General features: G+C 40.6%; 1 protein-coding gene across 1 annotated transcript in view; it reads left to right on the plus strand.

The window, feature by feature from the left end:
* The first annotated feature begins 2,529 nt into the window (after nucleotides 1-2,529).
* The window catches only part of LOC128457599 (protein turtle homolog B), a 118,283-nt gene continuing 98,332 nt past the window's right edge, over nucleotides 2,530-22,480 (plus strand). The window contains exon 1 of the mRNA XM_053442376.1: nucleotides 2,530-2,593. Coding sequence (XP_053298351.1) covers nucleotides 2,530-2,593 — 64 coding nt within the window. The remainder of the gene's footprint in view (nucleotides 2,594-22,480) is intronic.

Below are 22,480 nucleotides of genomic sequence, written 5' to 3' on the forward strand. Positions count from 1 at the left end.
AATTGACTGGTTGAAAGACAAGATGTTGCATCTTTACTATTTGTCATCATTTGGCTTGGATTCAATTATTTATTTACCCTGATTATTTTTTTGCACTGGGGAAGACTTACAAGCGGGACAATGCCTCTGAAAGGAGTTCATATATAAATCATCTGGTTGCATCAGTAACTTCTCTGATATGAGGTAACATTTGATTGATTTCTTTGGGGAAATCGTGTGGATGAAGCAGCCACAGAGACTATTCAACTCGAGAAAAACTGGATTTAGATAATAAATACGAAATGAGGGGAACACAAGCTTGTCTAAAATAGAACAACCACAAATAAGTTGAAATGAATTTGTCATGTTGTGAGAGGCTATTACTGGAGCCTCCTCCCAGAGGAGCAGCAGGGCTCCGCATGCAGAGCTGGAGGTGTAGGATGTTTGTGGGATTTTAAAGTCTCTCTCACTGAATCACTGCATCACTAAAGATGAATCGTGCTGAATCCAGAAATGTTCAAATTATTTTAATCAAGTGTCCTTTAATGACATTGGTCTTTTTTTAAATCTTCATCCACTCACTGAGAAATTTGTCACAATCCCAGTCCCACACATTCTAAACAGGAGTGGAGTGAGTGGATGGCAGTGACACGGTGATGCTCGGCTGGAGGATCCCTCTCCTCCTCTTATTGCGCAGGATGATACTGCAGCTCCGCTACGGTTTCACACTCCAACCCACCTTGAAAAGCTTCCCCCCCCGTGCTGCGTTCATGTCCTGCAAGGAAAAATAACAAAGGGGAGTCAAGAATCTTTCGAGTCAGAAGTTTGAGTAGTTTTGCGGATAGAGCCTGAATTATCTGACTCATTCAACATTCAACACCTATAGTTGAGCGTCATTACGATCTTTTCTATCCTTTTAACCAGGGTCACCACCTGTTGGATTTTACCATCTGTGGTCGGGAGTTTGGTATTGCTGTGATCAACTTTGAGCAGTAACAATTCATCCTTTAAAAAAACCTCTTGTTTTAGTAATATTAGTTTAGTGTTACCTGATCCTTGAGATACTTAAAGCTGAGGTTGGTAATCCTCCCCGTACGGACAGCGTGCACACAGGCACGCAGGTTGGTTGGTGAGGGTGAGGGACACCAGCCAATCATTTCATTCAAAAGTACAAAAAAGTGCTGCGACGGCTACAAACATTGGCTTTTCTTCCTGACGATTTTTTTTGGTAGACATCAGACATGAAAAGGATTTCAACAAATAAGATAAAGACTGTTTCAGAATCAACTTACCAGACCTAACTTTGATATTAACTTTTAAAAGATACCTTGTCACCACAACAGGTTTTATTTAATGATGTATTTAGGCTTTGCATTTAATGATCCCCCTCTTATAATAAGTGATATAGATAACAATATTTAAATATATCTTCTGCACAGTTTTTCTTATTAAACATGGCAGAATTTCACAGTGGTGAACAAATATTGAATTTGATTAGCCTCAGTTGTCGTTACTTGAATATATGAGTTCATCACAATATGGATCTGTTAACAGAAGATTCTTGGTCTAACCTACATGTTGGCAGTCAAACCAAAAAGCCCAAGTTCAATAGAAGGATTTCATACAAGTCATGTTTAGTTGTCCATTATCTGAATGAAATACAGACTATGGATGTTCACATGATCACAACACAAGAAACAGGATGGCAACTACTAATTTAAAACATTAAACTTCACAAGTCAAACAAAACCATTAAAGGTATTGAATTGAAGATGTGAAAGGCTACGACAAAACTATGAATTTACAAACATAAATGAAAAGGAATGACAAAGAAAAATGGACCTAATGAAAACACTAGGATCAGTAGTATTGATGACTTCTTAAAATGAACTCCTGCCTCATGGTAAACTGCAGGAAGACTGCGAACATAAAGTTTGTAGTTAAACCTGAGTTAACTGGTCAATCAATCAAGTTTTACTTGTGTAGCCCATAATTCACAAATCATACTTTACATCATAGGGCTAACAAGATGCGACATCCAATACAATAAAATATATCACAATGATACAACAATATGTTGGTTAATAATTCAAAGCCGGTATTCTTTCTATCTGCAGCGAGTCACCGCACTGAAATCCTGTCTCTGAACTAAAGATGTGGAAAAACCTCCGAGTGTTTCCACTTGTCTTGAACACACCACACCCCGCTGGGAGAGTGGCAGCGCAGGTAGCCAATCCGCGGCCTTGACTCTCGCACGCTCGCCAATGACAGGAGCGCGGGGGCGGGACCCGCGCGTGTCAGTTTGGTCCAAGGCGTAGTGTTCCCTCGTCCCATTGGCGCAGGTGAACCGACTCAGGATGCGAGCGGAGCGCGGAGGAGAGCGGGAGAGACAGGGGGATAGCGCCGATGGAAAAGTGTCCAGGGCTCGGGTAACAGCACCACGGCAGACCGGGCCGCTTCCGCTCGTCCTGGGCCACTGCAGGATGACAGCTTGACCGAAAGGGGCACTTTGAGATATGATGAGGTTTATTTCTGGCCGGCAATAGTACTATGATTTGGTATGTGGCCACTTTGATAGCAAGTGTATTCAGCACCCGAGGAACGGCCGCTCAAGGTGAGTCGAAGTGCAGCGTGTGTGTCTCCCTCTCAACTTTCCCCCTCGTCCCTCTCTCCTCTCCTCATCTCTATTCCTCTGCGTTCTAACTTTGGATGTTTGCGTCAGGAAATGTCACTTTACGTGGTGAAGTTCTCCATCACCGCACCTGAGTGGAGCCGGGCCGGCCGGTGACGTCATGCACGCACCGGCGGACCGCTCCATGCATTATAAGAGCTTTCAAATAAATAAGTGTGGTTTTATTTCCTCTTAGTAATGACGGACACGGTTGGTTTTCTCAACCTGCGTCCGAAGCTTAACACTGAGAGATGTCGCAGCCCGTCTGTGGTTCGCATCTCTCAGCCAGGATGCGAGAGTCTGCTGCCCCTGGAGCTCCAGGACATGTTGCCGGTGCAGGGGTGGAAGTGGTGTGTGTGTGCGTGTGTGTGTGCGTGTGTGTGTGTGAGAGCGAGCTGCTCTCCGGCTGCCAGTCTTCACTGAAACGTGGAGGCAGATGTGATTAGTATGTTGCGTTGGTGTGGATGTCATTAAAATGCAATGAGTGGATTAACCTCTTCCTGGGGAGCTGTCCTTGCTGGAGCAGAGTCACGACCGGCTGTGTCCGCTAGGGGCGGGTGGGGTGGAGGGGGGTGATATTAATGGTGCATTTGATGCTCACTGGTGGACGCAGTGGTGCCTGGAGAAGTGGGCATACTCTTAATTTATGCCACAAAACATTTTGCAAAGGATTAACGTTGCGTCTAAAAGTGACGTTTTAACCAACTCTCACAGTTTGTTCACCCCAAAAATGGCCAATTCTGATGTAGATTTTGCATCAGTAGTGTCCTACAGATCAGAGGGTGATACGACTCCATGATGATGAATACTTAGTCGTCTATGGGCCAGTAGTTTCTTTTGTAAACTGTCACTTGGAACAGCTGATTTGCACCAGACAGTGTGCCACCATTATGAGATTAACAGCATTTGTCAAGCGGCTGTTTGCATATATTACTGAATAAATATAGCAATTTTCAAATATGACTGTATAAATAACTCCACTACGTTTTCTTGATATGATTTACAAGGTTGTGCTGTTGAGAAGAGCTCATGGTGCCTGGCATGCTCACTTGAAGTTGTTAGAAGATGAAGCATCTCTGTCACCGTCAGCATCCTCCTCTCTGACGGGGGTGGGGCACGTGGGAGACAGAGCACGCACTGCTGAGGGCGCTGAACTACCATTTCTACCTGTGCTGCTTACGGCACAAGGTCATTTCTTTTGTTTGAGAAGCGTGCTTCATGTTTGAATTTAAAAAATTTGGCAGCACACAACTGAATGGTCCACATCAGAGGAGATTTCGAAGTGGGTGTACATACACTATGCTGATTGAAAAATAAGTGATAAACCGTATATCCTGCCTGGGACCACTGCTCATGTCATGTGTGATGCAACTTTTTTCAAGTGCGCTAAAACTATGTTGTCAGGCCACATTGTCTTGCTGGTGAAAGTATGGTCATCACATAGCAAATATGTGTCAACAGCATCACTCATCGAATCTGGGTGGAATTCAGCAAGCACCTAAACACAGAAGAATAGTTTTTGACTCTCCAGAAATATTACTTTTGGTCTTTAAAATCTCAAAAAAATCAAAAAGACTAACTCAGGAATTTCCCAATCTCAAGTTTCCTGTTTCCATGTTGCATCTATTGCACATCTGTCGTACTGAGAGAGGGATCCCTCACTCTGAGCTTTAAATGTTTTTTCCCCTAGCTTTTTTTGGTAGTTTCTCCTCACTCTATTCAAGGCTCAAAGGCAGCAGATTTGACACCTTGTTAAGCTCCATGAGGCAAATTGTGATTTGGGAATATGGGCTACACAAAGTCAGTTGATTGATTACTTGATTGACGGTTTCCATGTTTGCACATCTGTCAAAGCCCAGTGGTTCAGATCGCTATCACAGAATTGAGAAAACAAACTGAAAACTTAAACACGACAGCATAATATTCTGATGCTTGATGCTCAAATAACATTAGAGCTATATACCTATAAATGACATCATCTTTTAGACGGTTAACAGTGGCTCACATTCAGTTTGTACTCACAGATGATGATGTCATCTATTGAGATGTGGGATGCAGTGAGCGTTTGCCGAGACATGAGCAAGTAAAGCTGCAGCAGCATCACGCTATACTCTTAATTAAAAAGAGAATTGAATCCCTCTCTATTTTATCCCTCTTTCTTCGTCTCTTCCTACCACTCATCTTCAAGAGAGAGGTGAGGTGGAGGAAATCGGGACAGCGTCTGCGCCTCGGCATCACTGATGAGGTGATGAAGAAATGAGCTGTTGGTGATATAAACCTGTCATAGCGCGTTTTAACTTTTGACACAGGATCTCACGGGTTTATTTTTATGAAATTGTGTTGACGTCCCTCTGGCATGTGATTGGGCTCGGCAAGCAGTTATGCAACGCCTTGACTAAAGAGGATACACTGGAGCATCGTCTGAAAGGAAGGAGACTTGGAGAGATGTTTTTAAGCGGCTTCTCACCGTCTCCACGGCTGTGACGGCAGGCAGCCTGGCAGAAGCGGGCAGTCACGTCTGGATGGCAGAAGAGGAGCGACTGCAGCTGGACTTGTTTGTAGTGCTGTGTTTTGTAGAGACTGTCATTTTGCTCAGTCCAACTGGTTATGCATATGATCCCTTTCCTGTGCTTTAACACATTGGCGGAGCTCTCAATGCTCTGCAGCACTCAGGCGTGTGCACACAGACATGCAAACACAGACGAACACATCAGCCAGCAGAAGCCGAGCAGGGCGGCATCCTTCTGGCTGAGTGCTGCCGTCTCAAACTGGCAGCTGGCAAATGGCTCGATATTTGCCAGTGATAACCCTGGACCAGAGCCAGACTGCCTCTCTTTCTGCATGTCCTCCCCTCCTCTCTACTCTCCTCTCTTCCTTACCTTGTGTCATCCCTCCCTTCCTTTTCTCTCTTGACCCATGTGACTCTGGTCCCTGTCACCCCCTTTCCTTCTCCTCACGTCCCTCCTCTCCTGCTCCGTCTTGCCATCTTCCTCTTCCGCACACTCTGATGAACTTGCTTCCCTCCAGGTGTCAAATAGCCTCTCTCAGCATGGCTGGGTAGCCGAGGGATGGGAACATGGTGGGTTGTGCTAATGTAGGCTCAGGGCGCGCTCCACAGCAACCGTCTGTTGCCATACGCACACACACTTGTTACCCATACACATGCAAACACACACACTTACACACACACACAAACACACACGTGCAGCCAACCCCTCAGGGAGCAGTGTGCCTTTAACCAGGATATGAACATATGCCCACTAACAGGCTGTCTGCCCCAGTCTAAGTTGGGCTAATTATGACTAAGCTGTGAGATAACTGCCACTTGGTTGCTCGATAAATACATATGCCACAACATGCCAAGAGGAGTGCGGACTGAGGGGGTGGAGGAGCAGTGGTTGTACATGTGATTGGCATGTTGTTTGGAAAGCAGACATTGGACAAAAAACTATGACAAATGTTTTAATGCTTTAAGTTTCAAGACTGAAAATGTTGAACTATCTTTTCACTATTGGTGGTGGTGGTAGTTGACCTCTTTAGTGTTTATCTTGTAAGTTTTGTTTATTAAGGTTATTGCAGATGCTGTCACGTCTGATCTGTGGTGTGGAGTAGTGCTGTATTCACAGAATACTGGCAGCATTAAAAGAACACATAACAAACTGGCTAATGCTAAATTAGCTTCTTAAGTCGTTACGAAGTGTATTTGTGACAGTTCAGTGCCAAGTGAAGCAAGTGAAGATTGTATTAGTGCTAATGCAGTAGTGGTAAGCAGTTGCAAATTAAATGTACTCAGTAATGGTCTTAAGACATTTAGCTACTTGTACGTCTTAGTATTGGCTTTTACTTCAATACATCTCAGAAGGAAATATTGTGCTTCTTGCTCCACTACAATTGTTTGAAAGCTATGGTTACATTCAAATGTCAGTGAAAACCCTGTATTTCAAGATGCTTTAATGTTGAATTTTTGTGATAAACTGAAAGATCAAGTGTTCTTCTTTTATGTATTTAGAACATTCTAAATCTAAAAGCCTGTGAATCAGTTGGAAAAGCATTTGTCACAAATCTGAAAATAGCCTGTTTTTTGTGTGCATTGCTGTAGATTAAACTACACAACAGTTTATAAAGTACCTCAAATAAACTCAACCTCAAACATCTACAGCAGTAAAATGCAATGTACACATCATTTGGCTGTAATATGTGTTTCCATTAAATCCTCTGATCACTTCACACGTTAACAATAGACACCATCTCTAATCAGAAGTTATTAGGACATGAAAAGTACTTGAAGTATATTTTGTGTTTGTGTGATTTGCTCGAGAGTTTTTTAACACATTGAAAAGGGGGGGGGGGGGGGGGTAGTTTGGCTGGCCTGCTGCTGCGGCTAAGCAAATTGTAGGGGATCCTACATCAGATACATTTTCCTAACTTTTCATACTTGAAGTACATTTTACTGATAATAGTAAGTAAGCTTTTGGATGCAGGGATTTACTCACAGTGGAATCTTTTTGAAGTGTGCAAATAGTACTTAGAAGGATCAGAATACTTCTCCCACCACTGAGTTGATGTTAGATTTCACCCTGATGTAACCCTATTAGATTTCACCCTGATGTAACCCTGATGTAGCTAGATTGCAACCATTCTGCTTATAGTTTGTTAACATTCTTGTTTGTCCTTTCCAACTCCAATTAGATTTGAGGCTGATGTGAAGGACTTTTGCACTAGGCTGCTCATAGTTTGTGGTTCAAAGAGAACTTATCATTTACTCTTGTGTTAAATCCATCTGGTTATAGCTCTTACTGAGATATTGTTCTCAAGGCTATAACCATGTTAACACCTATGCACAATAGCAAATATTTGTGGAGATTTTCTATACAATGACGTACAGTGGAAAGTTATCTGAGGTGTCTTATGGTCTGTCCAATTATGATTTAATTTATAGTTCCTGACTATATGTCAAGTATGACGATAGAAAGGGTTAGGGTTAGGTTCAATCAATAAGCCACTACCTACATAAGACATACAATGTGGATTTGTAGTTTTGATTCAGGAAATCATGAAGTTAAATAAATTGAACTATTGAGAATGTGGCCCAATATAGGACCAACACAAGGCTAATTTTACACAGGTACAAGTTTGTGTTTTCATCCCCAATGCATACTGTTCATCTAAACAATTGGATTTGAGAATTTGACCTGACAGTTCATACGATGCATTTTATGAGTCGTCTCATTACATTGTTGTTTAAGTGATGGATCTTTGCAAACCAAGTCCATATTGGTTATCCAAATTTGTTGCAAATTGAAAAAAACACTGGACCTCACATTGCGTCAATCACGGACACACTGACTTTCCTCCGTCATTCAATCTTTCATAACAGGTTCAATTTGCTAGATATTTCACATCTGTCAAAGGCCATCCAGAGAGTTGTATGAGAGAGAATTTTGTGGCTAGGGGTCAACGGTCTCAATACACTTCTTTGTGAATGTGTCACATGCTCAATTGGACTCATTGATTAGATTTTGGTGAAGTCAAGGTCACAGTGACCCTGTATGAATCCGGAAAAAACGTTCTGTAGACAGAAATTGCACTGGTTGGTGGAAGCATACAATCGCAGTGCAGCCTTTATTATGTGCTGTTTCACAGGGTTGCAACCCGAGGATCAAACTGGTCCACTGACATCCTGAAATCGAATTGGAAGGGATCATGATAATCAGAAGATGAAATTCTCCTTATTCCTGACGTCTTCTCAGGATTGAAAAGACACAAATAGTTTTGTTTTTCTTTTTTCAAGTTGTGACAGGGCCACAATATCCTCCACACAGCCTGAGTAATAAAACACATCGGTGGAGGTGTGCAGGGTTTCTGCGTGTGATCAAACTTCACAGACAGGTTTAAAGGCGCACACGAAAAATATGTACTTGTCACGCAAAGATCTTTAGGGTTAGGTGACATGGTTATCACAATACATTTTTTCGTATCAATTAATATTTACAATTATGACATTAAATGTCGATTTCATATTTACATCAAGTTTAAAGTCTGATATTTACAATGAATAGAAACAGGTGACGAAAATGGTAGGCAGGACAACAGTAGGGCATCATGACTCGTATCTGTGGCTGCTCTTATACTCTCAGCTCAGGTGTTTGGTTGACAGTGCTGTCAGCATCCCGGCACGAGAGACACTTCACGGTGTGGATTTCATATAAATGGGCTTTGACCAAGCTGCCGACTTTTACTTTGGTTGTGTGGGAATCTCATGATGACCAAAGACATTAAAGAGATAATGCACATTTAAATGTGTTTCTTGATCTATAAACTTAATTTTATGACTGTTCTTTGATGGAATTCACTGTTACGGTTTGATGGAGGAGATGGACCCAGGATGCAGAGGTTATAACAAAAAGGGGATTTAATATACAAAAAAGGTCTTTAACAAGACAAAAACAAACATTAACACTAACAGGTAAACTTCTGGCGACAAGGCGCACGGAGAACAAGGAAGCTTAAATAGAGACACAGAGGGAAGGCAGGAACAATTAACCACAGGTGAAACACATGAGGACTGGGAAGACAATCACCGAAAGGAAGTGAAGATTGAAACCACAGACAGATACTACAAAAATAAAACAGGAAACAGAAAATACAAAGAGACTGAAATTAACAAACTAAAATGACAGGACGTCACATTCACATTTATTAACATATTTATTTAAACAAATCTACATTTATGTATTAAACACAGATCACAATGCTACCTAGTGTTTCAAAAGGTCTTGGACCCTGCAGGGCCACTGCTTGAGTCAGCCATTTGGGACGTCTCTACATCATTACATTTATTTGAAAAAGTGAACAACCTCTAATAAAAGGAGGGCAGCCCCCTGTCCAGGCGACCACTAGTCAGTAGGAGTCTGGAAAGCTGCGTTCATTTTAAAATCCATGCCAAAACTAAACCCCTAAACCAACACGCCATTTATCATTCAGAGACATCTCCCATACTCTCCTGCGCCTCTATGTCCTTACACACGACTGTTTCAACCCTAGCTCACACACACGCACACTTTTTAGACTGCTGTCTGAGACAGCAGTTTGTGCCAGCAGTTCAAACTAGGGATGTCACTGGAACCGAAACTTTAGACCGTTTAGGATACCTTAGTTACCTAACAGTACGACCCACCGTTGCAGGATTATTGCCACCACTGCTTCGGGAACGGAGCAGTCACACATATCATCTGTATCCTTGTACCGTGCTGTATAACTCTGCTGCATGTCCTCCCTCCTCACTCCCCTGCTGATCTGTGCTACACATTGAAAAAAGTCCAACACACACATTTCGAGAAATATCATGACGCTCACAGCAAGGACATCAGGGTCGAAGTGACCGGAGCGACCCAAATTCATGATCCGACATCCTAATCTAATAACTAAATACATGTAATTGTGTAAGTGTGAAACTTGACAGAGAAGAGGACACACACACACACATACACATGCAGACAGGAGAGAAATTCCTCCGGTGGATCATAACGCAACGCAGTCTTTTAACTGCATTGTTGCAGAAGAAGCGACGGCCCATTTATCCAGGAACATAAATATGTTTGCTCAGACTACAGTCTGATTCTTGTCTGTTTGACTGAAAATGAGATTCATCTGGAACTCTGAAGCTCCAGAAAACTTTTAAACTTGTGTTTGTGATTCAGCGATGCCATCTCCCAAGTCAGCCCATGTATATTTTTGGGTGAGCTGTGTGTCTAAACGGAGCTGCCAAGGAACGCTGTTGCCTAATTATAATTATAATTTATTTCATTCCCAGAAACTTCCCTCTTATTTCTGTTTTTTGATGATCCCTACAGTAGGATCGCTTAATGAGTAAGTGGGTGGCTGCCTGGCAAAAAAAAAGCTGCTGACCAAGAAAAGGGAGACTCATGTCTCATTAAGAGCATAGATTTAAATCCTGTGGATGGTGTTCGACATTTTCTCACTGAATAACCTGTGTGTTGAGGGATCCCTGTCCTTTTCATTTAGAATCTGGACTTTTTGTTGATCTGATACCAATCGCTGCAATTAATTACCAAATTATCCATCATATTTAAACATAATCTGACGTTCCTTAACTCATGAGCACCACAGCTTGAACAACCATCAATATATAGCAAACAAGTTCAAATTGTCCAGCATCCCTAAAAGAAGGTTAGATAATTTAGACTATGATTGCAGCAGGACTGCTTGACATATAGTATTGAAGTTATCCTTCAATATGTTTACCCTCATCAATCCTGCTAAAAACTTTAATCTTGATGATGTTTTCCTGCACGTGGCATCTATTGCACTTCTGTCCGTCCTGGGAGAGGGATCCCTCACATGTGGCTCTCTCTGAGGTTTCTACATATTTTTACCCTGTTAACAAGGTTTTTTAGTAGTTTTTCCTTACTCTTGCTGAGAGTTAAGGACAGAGGATGTCACACCATCTTAAAGCCCTATGAGACGAATTGTGATTTGTGAATATGGGCTATACAAATACAATTTGATTGATTGATTGATTGATAATGCTAGAACTGTGTGGAGTGTGTTCATCAGCCCCGGAGAAACTATTAAGAGCCTGAGAGTTACTTTACTGTACATTTATATTCTCCATTACGAGTAAAAGTCGTTCATTGAAAACCCAAAAGTGTTTCCCATACAGAGCTATTTTAACGGGCAAAATCAAAGCCTATCTTTTTGCCTGAGGTGCTGCATGTATGAATGGGTGAATGCGAGTTGTACTGTAAAGCATTTTAGTCATTAAAACTATAAATCCATTTACCATTATACACAATATTACAACACTCAAATTCATACTTATGTACTAATGTAAATGTATATACTGTAGTTACATTAAGTTAAAGTAACAAGCATTCTTGGGCATTTTATTGTTGTATAGTTTCTACACTAGTTTGTTTATCTTTTACTTATTTATTGTTGTATTTGATTAATATCCTCCCTTTTCTATAGCTTGGTTGCTACATTTAGCAAGATTTACACTGTAAATAGCCTTTGAGACCTACTCATCCACTTTGTTGCCCAAAGAGGCTATAAGTACCTAAAGTACTCACACTGTACCGGCATCTTTTATCCACAGCAAATCTTTACAGTAAATGTTTTGAGCTATCCTGTTGTGTGCTGACACTAGAGCGTTTCCTCAGAGAGACCACTCTTCTCTACCATCAGTCTGACTTTAGATAAACAATTGCCTACTCAGCCCACTGTGCTGGTAGGACAAATTATTTTCATTATCCATTTTTCTGAAAATCTGACGAAAGCAGTCTTTCTATTATTTCTCACAGTATTAATTGTCTGATGAATATAATGTCATAAAATAGTATAACATGTCCATCCCTATGACATCTTTTGTTTAGAAAAGAGAGAAAAGTAGAAAATACTAATTAGAGAAGCTCAAAACCAGGAAATAATGGGTAAGTTAAATGGAATGGAATGGGCACTACTAAACTATACCTGGTTTAGAAGGGAGTATACCATATGATATGTAAAGAAAGTATTGTGTTGGGATTTGGTTATTAGTATTTTCTTTAGAAATGTAACCTACTGATATTATTCAAAAGGTTCATTTTCATTCAGGGTTTATATTTTTATTATTGCCTGGCCCTACTAGCCCTTCATATAAAGTTCCTGTTATGATGTTAATCACTGAGTGCTAATAAACACAGTTACACTGGAGTAATGCAGCATCCAGTGCACACTTGGTCTAGAAACCTGTAGATTGAAGGATAGGCTTGAATACATTTTTGAACAGGAATCCCCATACAACTCTTTCTATTCACATTTTGCAGTTCAATCCGTTGTGGACAGTTCCTGCTGCATGTACACAGGAAACCTTCTCTTCCACTGAGCGTAATCAAATGAAGCACCCTGTACTCCATGGCAAATGGCACACTTCATTAAAGTCACCAACCTTTAGATGTCAATCAACCTGGTATTTGGGCCACAGAACAGTGACTGGCAGCTGCAGTCAGACCCCCAAGCTGCCAGCAGCCTCCATTTTGGTTCAGTCAATCAGTCCATTGGGGGCGCGTGGCTGGATGATCGCATGGAAAAGATTATGAACACAAGATGCTTCATGTGATTTTGATTGTTGTAGATCGCTGTCAAATATATATGAGCTTTCCACAGAGCTTCGATGCATATTTCTCTTCCACTCCAGCACACCCAGATACACGACTGCTTCCATTTACAACATGCATTTTTATGCTTGCCTGAGGTAGACAAACTGTTGAGAGCTCTAGCTGTCACTGCTGTCTACTAGTTGTTTCCATGTACCGGTTCCAGGGATGTTTCTATTTTATATGCCTTTAGAAGTGTTGGGATCATGATAAGACTTGATTCTTTGACTTAATAATTGTAGTTACTGCTGATGATGTTCAAATTCACTTGTAAATGTAACAGCTTATTTTCTTCCAGGCTTTTAGTTATTAGCAGCAAGTGTTGTACATTTGGATTTGTCTTTACCATCACCAGGTTGTAACTTAATTCTTGGCAGGTGAAGACAGGGGTTGCATATGTATTATTGCCTTCCTTGTAACTTCCATTACATAACCACTCTTGAAAAGACCAGGGAGTAATAGAGAAGGATGTTTGGGTCTAAAGGTTTATCTCAGCATGGATAAAGACACTATCTCTCCAGTTGTCTCTCGGCTCACCTAAATGCAACTGCTCCGTTCTATCCAAAACTTCCTTCTTTAAAACTCCCCCACTCCTCCTCCTTCAGATCTGAGAGGGACTAAAATAGATTGTGGTAGTTACACCGATAAGCGTGTTTATGGTACACTGATCTTGATGAAGTGTTTGACTTGAAGCAGCCCTTGCAGTACAAAACTACAGAAGGGCATTGCTCTCTGGTATTTGTAGTGCGCATACTGTGCCAGTGTAGCTGAGTCAACTTAAAACTGCCCAACTAGTAATTGCTCTCTGCTAAAGTCATGCTACACACAATTGGCACATCATTGTAACCGTCATTGCATTGCAGTCTTCTTATACTACTGTGATGTTTGTGTAGAGTAGAAGATTTTTTTTAGTACATAACATTACTGTCTTACTTTACTGTAGGCTGAAGTTTTTATCAGGTGCATATATGCAGCTGGTTGTGGCACGCAGTTGGCCATATGGATAGACAGATGTAGACACTAACTCAGTCCCTGATGGGCAGTCAAGGTTTTATTCTACTCAGTGATCAGGGAGGAACTGTGAAAGACAGTTCAGAACCATGGGGACTATTAATAAAGTTTCATGCTTAGTTGATTCCATTTATCATTGAAGGGGTGTTTAACACAATGAAGTAGAGATGCCTGTTGCTGCCACATCTCAGTCATCCAATAAATAGCTGTGGATCATGTAGAGATTGGGTGAAGAGTTGAGTCTGCTCTTACATTACTGTATCTGTCAACTCTCCTGTTCTCCCCTTTCAGCCTCCAATAATCCTGAGATCCTGCAGCCATCAAGCCCGTGCGTGTCAGGTCTGGGTACTCTCATGAGGCTCGTCATACCCTTCAGCTATTTAACTTTACTATTATGACATTAGCAATAAACCTTTGAAGTAAGCGTGACGTTGTTTATAGACAATGTTAATGCATTCTGCTCCGAGTGTGTGTCTGCAGTCACATCCATCCAAAGGGCTTACAGGAAAGGCTATCCTTGACTTGACACTGTGTTCTTGAGCTCCTGCGTAGAGATCCAAGTGTCCACATCAGTTTGCTTCTTCACTGCCATGCTCATCCACTGCCAGTGTTACAGACATGGACACATGGACACTGGCGCTGTCAGATGGAGGATCAGTTGGATGGATGAGTGGCCAAAGTGTATTAATTTGACTAGACAGAGCAGTGTGGCTCACTTGCAGTTGGCAGAGAGAAGAAGTTGAAGTGGATGCTGTGTGTGGCATGTTTTTCCAAAAATTACCCTGATATCAGACTGTGAGTGTATGTTTTTAAAAGAGTGCTTCTGAAATATTGAATTAATACCAGGCCTGTGGCCATCGATTATTTTAGTTCTCGAGTATTCTTCCGTTTATTTCAGAACATATATTTCCATAAGCCCGAGTTGTATTTGTAACTCATATATCATAATAGAATACTAAATATGAAGCAGCATAGTCATTTTTTTTTATTGTTGTGAAGATGTAACGGTAACAAGTGGGTAGTGCTGTGCAGTGAGTGAGTCCCTGACATCATTACACACACAGCCGAGGCTTAACGCATTTGGTTTGCTATAACAGGATACCTTTTGGTATGTGGTCTGTTGGCTTTGCTCCTCCATATTTTCTCAGATTTTATCCATCACACCATCTCAGGTCTTATTGTGTCACATACGCATATGACAGTGTAATGGTAAATGGTTTTGTATTTATATAGCGCTTTTTTAGTCTTGATGACTTCAAAGTACAGTGTACATGCATAGCGTAAGCGAACTGTGCGACAGAAATATGTTCAGCGGGAAACATAGTGACCACTGAGCTGTAGTCAGTTATATGGATTAAACAAAGCTTTGTTGCAAAAATTTGAGTTTTTCAAGTAATTTTTGCTGCCCTAACGTACACATAAACTATTCGTATATGGAGAGAGTTTAAATGCAGGCATATTTTTTTTCCATGAAGGTTTCCTGCTTATATACATCTTAGTTGCTCTGTCCTGATCCATATACTTTGTCTGAATACTGTACTCCATTACCCTCCAGCCACCCTCACCCCTGACCAACCTTCCTGAGCTGGCTGGCTTCCTCCTCTGTCTCATTTTACAGCCTGGCCGACCGATGCAGCACAGTCAGCTTCCTGCAAACTGACTTCTCCAGACCCATTAAACAAGGCCATAAGATACCTCACCATGGCCTCTGCTGTGCTAGTTTAAATTTACCTCAAGAGCTTTACATCCTAACCCTGATACTGCAAACCCAGAGACAAATCCTATAGGCAGGGCTGCATGTACAGTAAGAGAAGCAGTAGGAAATACAAGCAGTAGACAAACTGATTGATCATGTTGGTTTATACTTAGTGTATGACATATGATCCCCTCCCTACTTTGTAGAAGCAGTGTTAGAGTAAATGGACTGATGCAACTTGCAGTGGATGCCAGATGCAAGATTTGGTTAGCAGTAATTAGACCTAAAATAATAGATACATGGATTCACTTGATGTTTTCTTTTCATGTGTCTGTACTTGCCGAGGGGGTGTAAGAGAAAATGTCAAAACAAATGAAACCACTAAACCGACTATGTCACCATTTTTTAGGTCACATATCGGATGTAAAACTAATGTGAACTCAGCAGAAACACTACAAATTAAATATGTTTCTAGTTCACTGAGACAAAACCATAATGCTGTATGTGAAAAAGAATTGCTTTGGACATCTTTCTATTATTAGCTGGTCTGTGTACTCATTGCTATAGGGGTCGCTTTGGTTGATAATTAGTAGATATCTTTCTGTGGAATAAGACTGCAAACTCAGTCTTAAAAACACTTTACGTCAACTATAGGTTTCTGGACAAAGTAGTTTGAGATTTTACTTCTCCTAATTAAAATGGGCACAATACCTTTATTGATGCCCCAGAAAACCTATGAAAATATCAATCATACCAACACGCAACTATCAGAGTTAAAAAAATCTTTAGGTAAATGTTGCTAAACCCTGATTGCCTTTAGCTATTTTCTCAATCCTGCATGCAAATATGTTTCAGTCAATGTGCCCATGCCAGTGTCCATGAGTGTAAGCCCTCAAGTTTTTGTTTTAAAGTGTCAAGTTACAACTTACTTAGTTGTGTCTTATGTGTCAAGTTACGTCACATTTAAGATAAATGTAACGTAAAATGTCACATTTGTTCCCCAAATAGAAAAGACCCAGACCCATGATGCATTAATTCCTAATGCCTTTGTAATTCCCTAAAATATATACAATATCATATAGCAGCTTGAAGAGACAGTGTCCGTTTAATTTAGGAGTTTAGTTTTAGGAGAGGCCGACTGTGAAGAGAGATGGGAAACAGAACACTTTTTGTTGATGGAAACTACCTGTGTTGAGAGCAGCATAGTGGACATAATGTGTGCATGTGAACAGCTGTCATTAGGGCTGTACTGCTCATTGTGTAAGTACCAGAGTGCACTCATGCTATGTGAGCACATGCATTATTTGCTTTATAAGTTTCTGTTATCACTATTGTTATGATGGCAAGTTTACATACATTAGTAAACTAGAGACAATCACATGACTCTATAAGTAAGTTGGTGAGGGACTAGATTTCGGGGGACAGAAGCCTTCTGGTTTCTTGACCAATCACATTTAGGCAGACTTCATTTGCCTTCAGGTAAATAGTCTTTGCTGAGAGCAAAATACAGTAGTTGGAACACATTGACTGAAATGCATCCCCATTGATTTAAAAAAAATGTCTGCATTCATTTGCAGATTGCTGTTAATGGAGATCAGCCAAAATGCTGGACCTGAAGGGGCGATGAAGAGTATTGTTGTAGATGTTGTCTGTCAACTCCATTCTTGTGTGTCACATTTCTAGTTGTACAGTAGACAGTGCATGGTGAAAGGCAGATGAAGTCTTGGCTCGGATACACACTATGTACAGAAAAAGCCAAAAAAATTGTTTGTTGCCCCCAGAGGCTAATATGTTGTAGCTGATGGGCTCCGACATTGATATTAGACTTCATCTATATATTTTGGCTCTGTATCTTTACACTACACTGGGCATGCATGTGTTGGTGTAAACAGGAAGACGTATGTGCAGCTGGACACCTGAATTTTGCAAGATTGCTGGTATAATAGCTTGACCAAAAAGACCCAATCAGCAAGCAGTTGTGAGTGCCTATGTCACTGTTTGTAAACTTCTCAGTTTCTGCCTGTCCAGACTAAAATCTGCTTTTAAACTATGGCAGAGTGTAGCAGCATTTCCAAACTTCACTACTTTCTGAGTAGTGGGGACTTAATGCATTTTCAAACTAACATAGTAGTGTGAAGGAAACCTTAGACTGATCTCCAGTAGTTTTACAAGTGTATGTAGGCAACTGCAACGATTTAGTTGTGTTGCTTGAAGACGTTTCCCCTCTCATCCAAGTGGCTACGTTAAGGTGGAATGTTTAATTGTGTTTTACTGCATGAGTTGACATTGTGAATCAATCACTACACCTCGTAATGTGGATATTAACCCTTTTATCTTTACATTTTTTATTATTGACTCTTTTCAATGATAAACACTTAAGGGATGATTTGATGTTAAGCACTTTCAAATATTGTCCATTAATTTCAACTGGATAATTTCAACTGAATATACTTTTTTTTATTGCCTGGAGACGAAAAGATGGCAGAGTGTTGTTGAAGTGTGTTCCACCAGCACTCCACCTAAGACTGTCAGGTCTAAATAGAGACATATTGGCGGAGCTGGATTGTATATCCCCCACCAACATGTTGCTTTCTGTTAAGATTAGACTAGTATTTTGAAAATATTAAGGATCTGTGCTCTGTATCTACCATGAACCAAAGGCGTATTAGTCTGTGTCTCCTATAGTTGTGAAATTTGCACTCCCTGCCTTTCTTCTTTTCCCCCCTATGAGCCCTCTGTCATAATTTTATCAGTAACATTTTAAGTTTGTTTATACTAGGGTTTATATATTTCATGATTTCATGTCATGTGGTGTTGCCTGATGTCCTTCTCACAACAATGACAGCCACACATTATCATCCTATAAGCAGCTGTAAAAAGTGAGTTTGGTTCCACTTACTGAACTGTCCCTCAACTATTCAGAGACTTGAAGAGGGATCCTCAGCCTTTTTTCTTTGTCAGATCCCAACTGGACATTTGTTTATTGATTGTGGTTGGAAAACACAAGTCAGGTCCGAGGAGACAGATGGTGTCTAGGCAGAGTGCTGGCTCATATAACTAGAGAGGGAGAGAGAGAGAAAGAGAGAGAGGGAGAGAGAGATTTATTTCAAAGCGAGTGTCCCCTCTGCCTTCTGCCAGGTGTCAACTACACACCACTAAGGTTCAATGTCCTGGATTGTTGAAATGTCTCTTTTGAAAGCCACAGCTGAAAAATTGTAGCTTCAGGGGCAGAGCTGCTGACGTTAAGCAGGTGTACATGAGGATGCCTGTTGGGATATATTGTGTTTCAAAATTTATAGATTAGACATCATTCATCTGGTCTGAATAATATTGAATCTGTGACATCTCACAGGCATCAATCATGTTCTGAGATCATTGTTAATGACTGCGGTCATTACGATAAAATCCTATTTAAACTTGAATCTGTTGACACGGACATTTCTCCTGCTTGGAGTTCACACTACTTTGTCGATGTGTTTTTCCTGTGGGTCAGTGGAACTGTTTGGACCACATTGGATGGGAATATTAAGCCTCAGACAGGAAGGAAGCAATCACCTCATCTCATTTAATACATAATTTATCCAGCATTATGAATTAGTTGCTCAGAGATACATAGGCCTGCTTTTGCAGAATCGAGCAATATCAGTAGATGCTGTGCAGAAGTGTTGGTGTTATAACTTGAACATTACTAAATATTCGGGTTTTACAAGAGAAAATACTAGGGGCCCTTATCAAAAAGCAATTCAGCTTAGTCTTGCTCTCCATGGGTTACATGGCTTCACTGAGCCTAATAGGGTTGATCCTGGATTAATGAAGCTGGTTATCAACTAATTTCCAATACAGCTATGAGCATAATCATTTGAGAGAGGCCGGGTTCTCACTTATAAGCAACATTGTCAAAATTATTAGAGTTTAGTAAATCAGTCCCTCCTGGATTTGTAGGCTTATTATGGGATTGTTGTGCTTTAAATGAATGATTTCACAGCAGTTTTTGAAAAAGTACATGATGCATGTTGCAATGCTTGGAGGCAATGAAGTTAAAATTGCAAAAGTAGTGTGTGTGTGTATACATGGAGCAAAAGTTAAGCTGGAAATGAAATACTCAATCCTAACAGAGAAGTCTGGAAACATTGGTTATGATAATGTATTTTTAGCTATTTGCAGCAAAGAGGAAACAGAAGTCTTGCACAGTAAACCTCATATGAGGCACAGCATCTGATAAACTGTGTTATTCCGAATATTCAGGGTAAATTGTTACATTAAATATGAACCGGTAACTAATGGGGTAACAGAGGACACAGCGGAGGTAATAGTATACATGGATGTATTGCAGAACAGTAGAAAAGCAGGGCATTTCCCTGGCCCCTGCTCTGTAATAGCAAACCAGGTTTGAAGGAAATATAGCTGGATTATTTATTAGTAGTTTTTAATAGTTATCTATCAAAATCACAGTTTATAAATTGATTATATATATTACATTGTAAAACAAAGGCAACCTGTGCAATTTGTAGACATTGTGTTGTAAGAGGAAGTCGTCCGGGCACATCATAGTGAGACCGTCCATATAGGTTATTTCTTGTTTAATGTAACTTAATGGGTAGCCATGGTACAAACCAATGAAAGGGTTAACTTTTTATGCCTCTGCGCCAGCGAGGGTAAGTGATTACATTTCAGTGCTCAAAGGTAAGAGTCCCAGTGACTGTATATGAATATGCAAAAAAATATATTATGTAGAAATATGTACACAGAAACTGCATGGGTTGACAGAGGTATGCAACTTCAGTGTTTTAATTCTAGTTAATGATAATATGTAACTAATGGGTCAGCTCATCACCTGTTTGGACTCAAAACATGAAAGACAGCCTTTATAGGCTGAAGGTCTTTCCCATGAAAATGCTGTTCAGCTCAGTGCTCATGCATGCTTTAATTATGTGGAAAAAATGGAACAGAGATAAATAAAGGGTTCACCATAGCCTAAATGATGTCATTGTCATGGCATGGTGAAATATGTAAATGATTCAGGATGTAGAGAAGGTCATCCATTCACTGCAAGGTTGGTCGTTGCATTCCTCCAGTGTTGTGTTCAGTGTATGGTTGTCGAAAATTGGTGTTTGTATTAATTAATGGGAGGTAAGTTGTTCAGCATTTTATATTTTGGAAATTTATAAATGCTAAACATCTTCAAATTAGCTTTTTTAACATTTTCAATATACACAAAGGTCCAGTGGTAGCTCAGAGGTTGTCCCCCCTACAAAGATCTACTGGCTAATTAAATGAATCCAGCTTTTATCACAGGGGTGATTATTTAATCACAATTTGACCAAAACAGTCAAATGATGTCTGCAGTTGGAAGTGTTGGAAGTGGTCATCAAGACTAGAAAAGCGCTGTATAAATACAAAACCATTTACAGTTTACCATGTTAATAGTGTTAATTGTGTAATGAACAGGGTTGCTGTCTGTTGTAAGAGCATGCACCTGTTGATGAGTCTAATAATTGCAATATCTATATCTCAAGTTTTGAATTTGGCCTCCAGACATTCTTGGACATGATAGAGTTTGTGCTGTCAAGATGAGGGAAACACTGTATCTACACATATAAATAGTTTTGTAACCGTTTTCCGTTGTGTGAGCTGGTTTGAACTGGACTGGTTTGACGTGACCTGTTCAAATAATCATTGTAAAGAACTATATTTGTGACCAGACTTTTGTGTTTATACAGTATGTTGCCTCAATATTTAAAGCTGGGCAGTGTTGTTAGACTCCCTGGCTAAGAGCATCTGGTAAATGCTACAAGTATACATTTCATTGTGTAGATATTCTTGTGTTATTAAATAATATTGTTGACAGCTATGACACACACAATTTTAATATAGATACTGGAAGTGGTGTTATCATGACCTGTTCCCATTTTCTTTAGAGGGAGAACAAGCAAGGAAAGCTGAAGCTTGTAAGTCAGGCTGGGAGCCCAACAGATGCAAAAATATTGTGGTCATGATTTCTGACAATTCATTAGCACATAGTCAGCCCATAATGTGTAGCATTTATTCCTATTCGTTTTCCCTCACTTACCAAACCAGGCTTCACTCTGAGGTGCTCCAAGTGTCCGTCTCTGTGGAAGCCTAGAGTTCGAGGTTGTTTCCACCATCACAAATGAATTGAATAGATGTGCCACAGTGTGATTCAGCTGTTGCGTTGAGAGAACATAGAGCCTTCATCTAAACAACAGAGTGAAGAGTAAACACAGCAACAACTAAATTTTTTACCACCTACTGCATTAAAACACAGCAGACTTGAACTTTATTAATAATAATTAAAGATGGGTCTCCTGCAGTTATACAACACAACATAAGTTATTTTACAGACAGAGAAATTATTGGTTAGCTTTACATGTTACTGACAGGCACAACGATGAACACTCGAACACTCCCAGTATTGAGAGTATATATTTGCTATAGCTCATTGTCACCAAGTTACGCTTGCTTGTATGTTAGCATTCTTGAACTTGATCGTCCGTTGATCCACCCTCAGTCATCTGACCTTAATTCCAGCCAGTCAGCAGGAGGTAAGACGCTCAAAATCATGTCTTTGTCCTCAGACATGACAAAATCCAAGACTCTTACTGTAGAGGTTCAAAAGTAGAAGCAACACTTTCTCTCTAGAATACAAGTCTTTCATTTTCAGATATAAAAAAATATTCCTTATTCTCCTGGAACCGTCACCTTATCGTGGTGGAGAGGTTTGCGTGTCCCTGTGAACCTGAGGGCTGTGTTGTCTGGAGCCTTGTGCTCCTGGTAGGGTCTCTCATGGCAGAGTGGTCTCAGGTGAGGGGCCAGACTAAGAATGGTTCAAAAAGCCTCAATGAATATCGATACAAGAGGAGATGGGACCCAGCCCGGAGGAAGCCCGGGGCCCCCGTCTGGAGCTAGGCCCAGACGGAGGGCTCGATGGCGAGCGCCTGGTGGCCG

Source organism: Pleuronectes platessa, chromosome 15 (genome assembly GCF_947347685.1).
Source record: "Pleuronectes platessa chromosome 15, fPlePla1.1, whole genome shotgun sequence".
Classification (NCBI taxonomy): Eukaryota; Metazoa; Chordata; class Actinopteri; order Pleuronectiformes; family Pleuronectidae; genus Pleuronectes; species Pleuronectes platessa.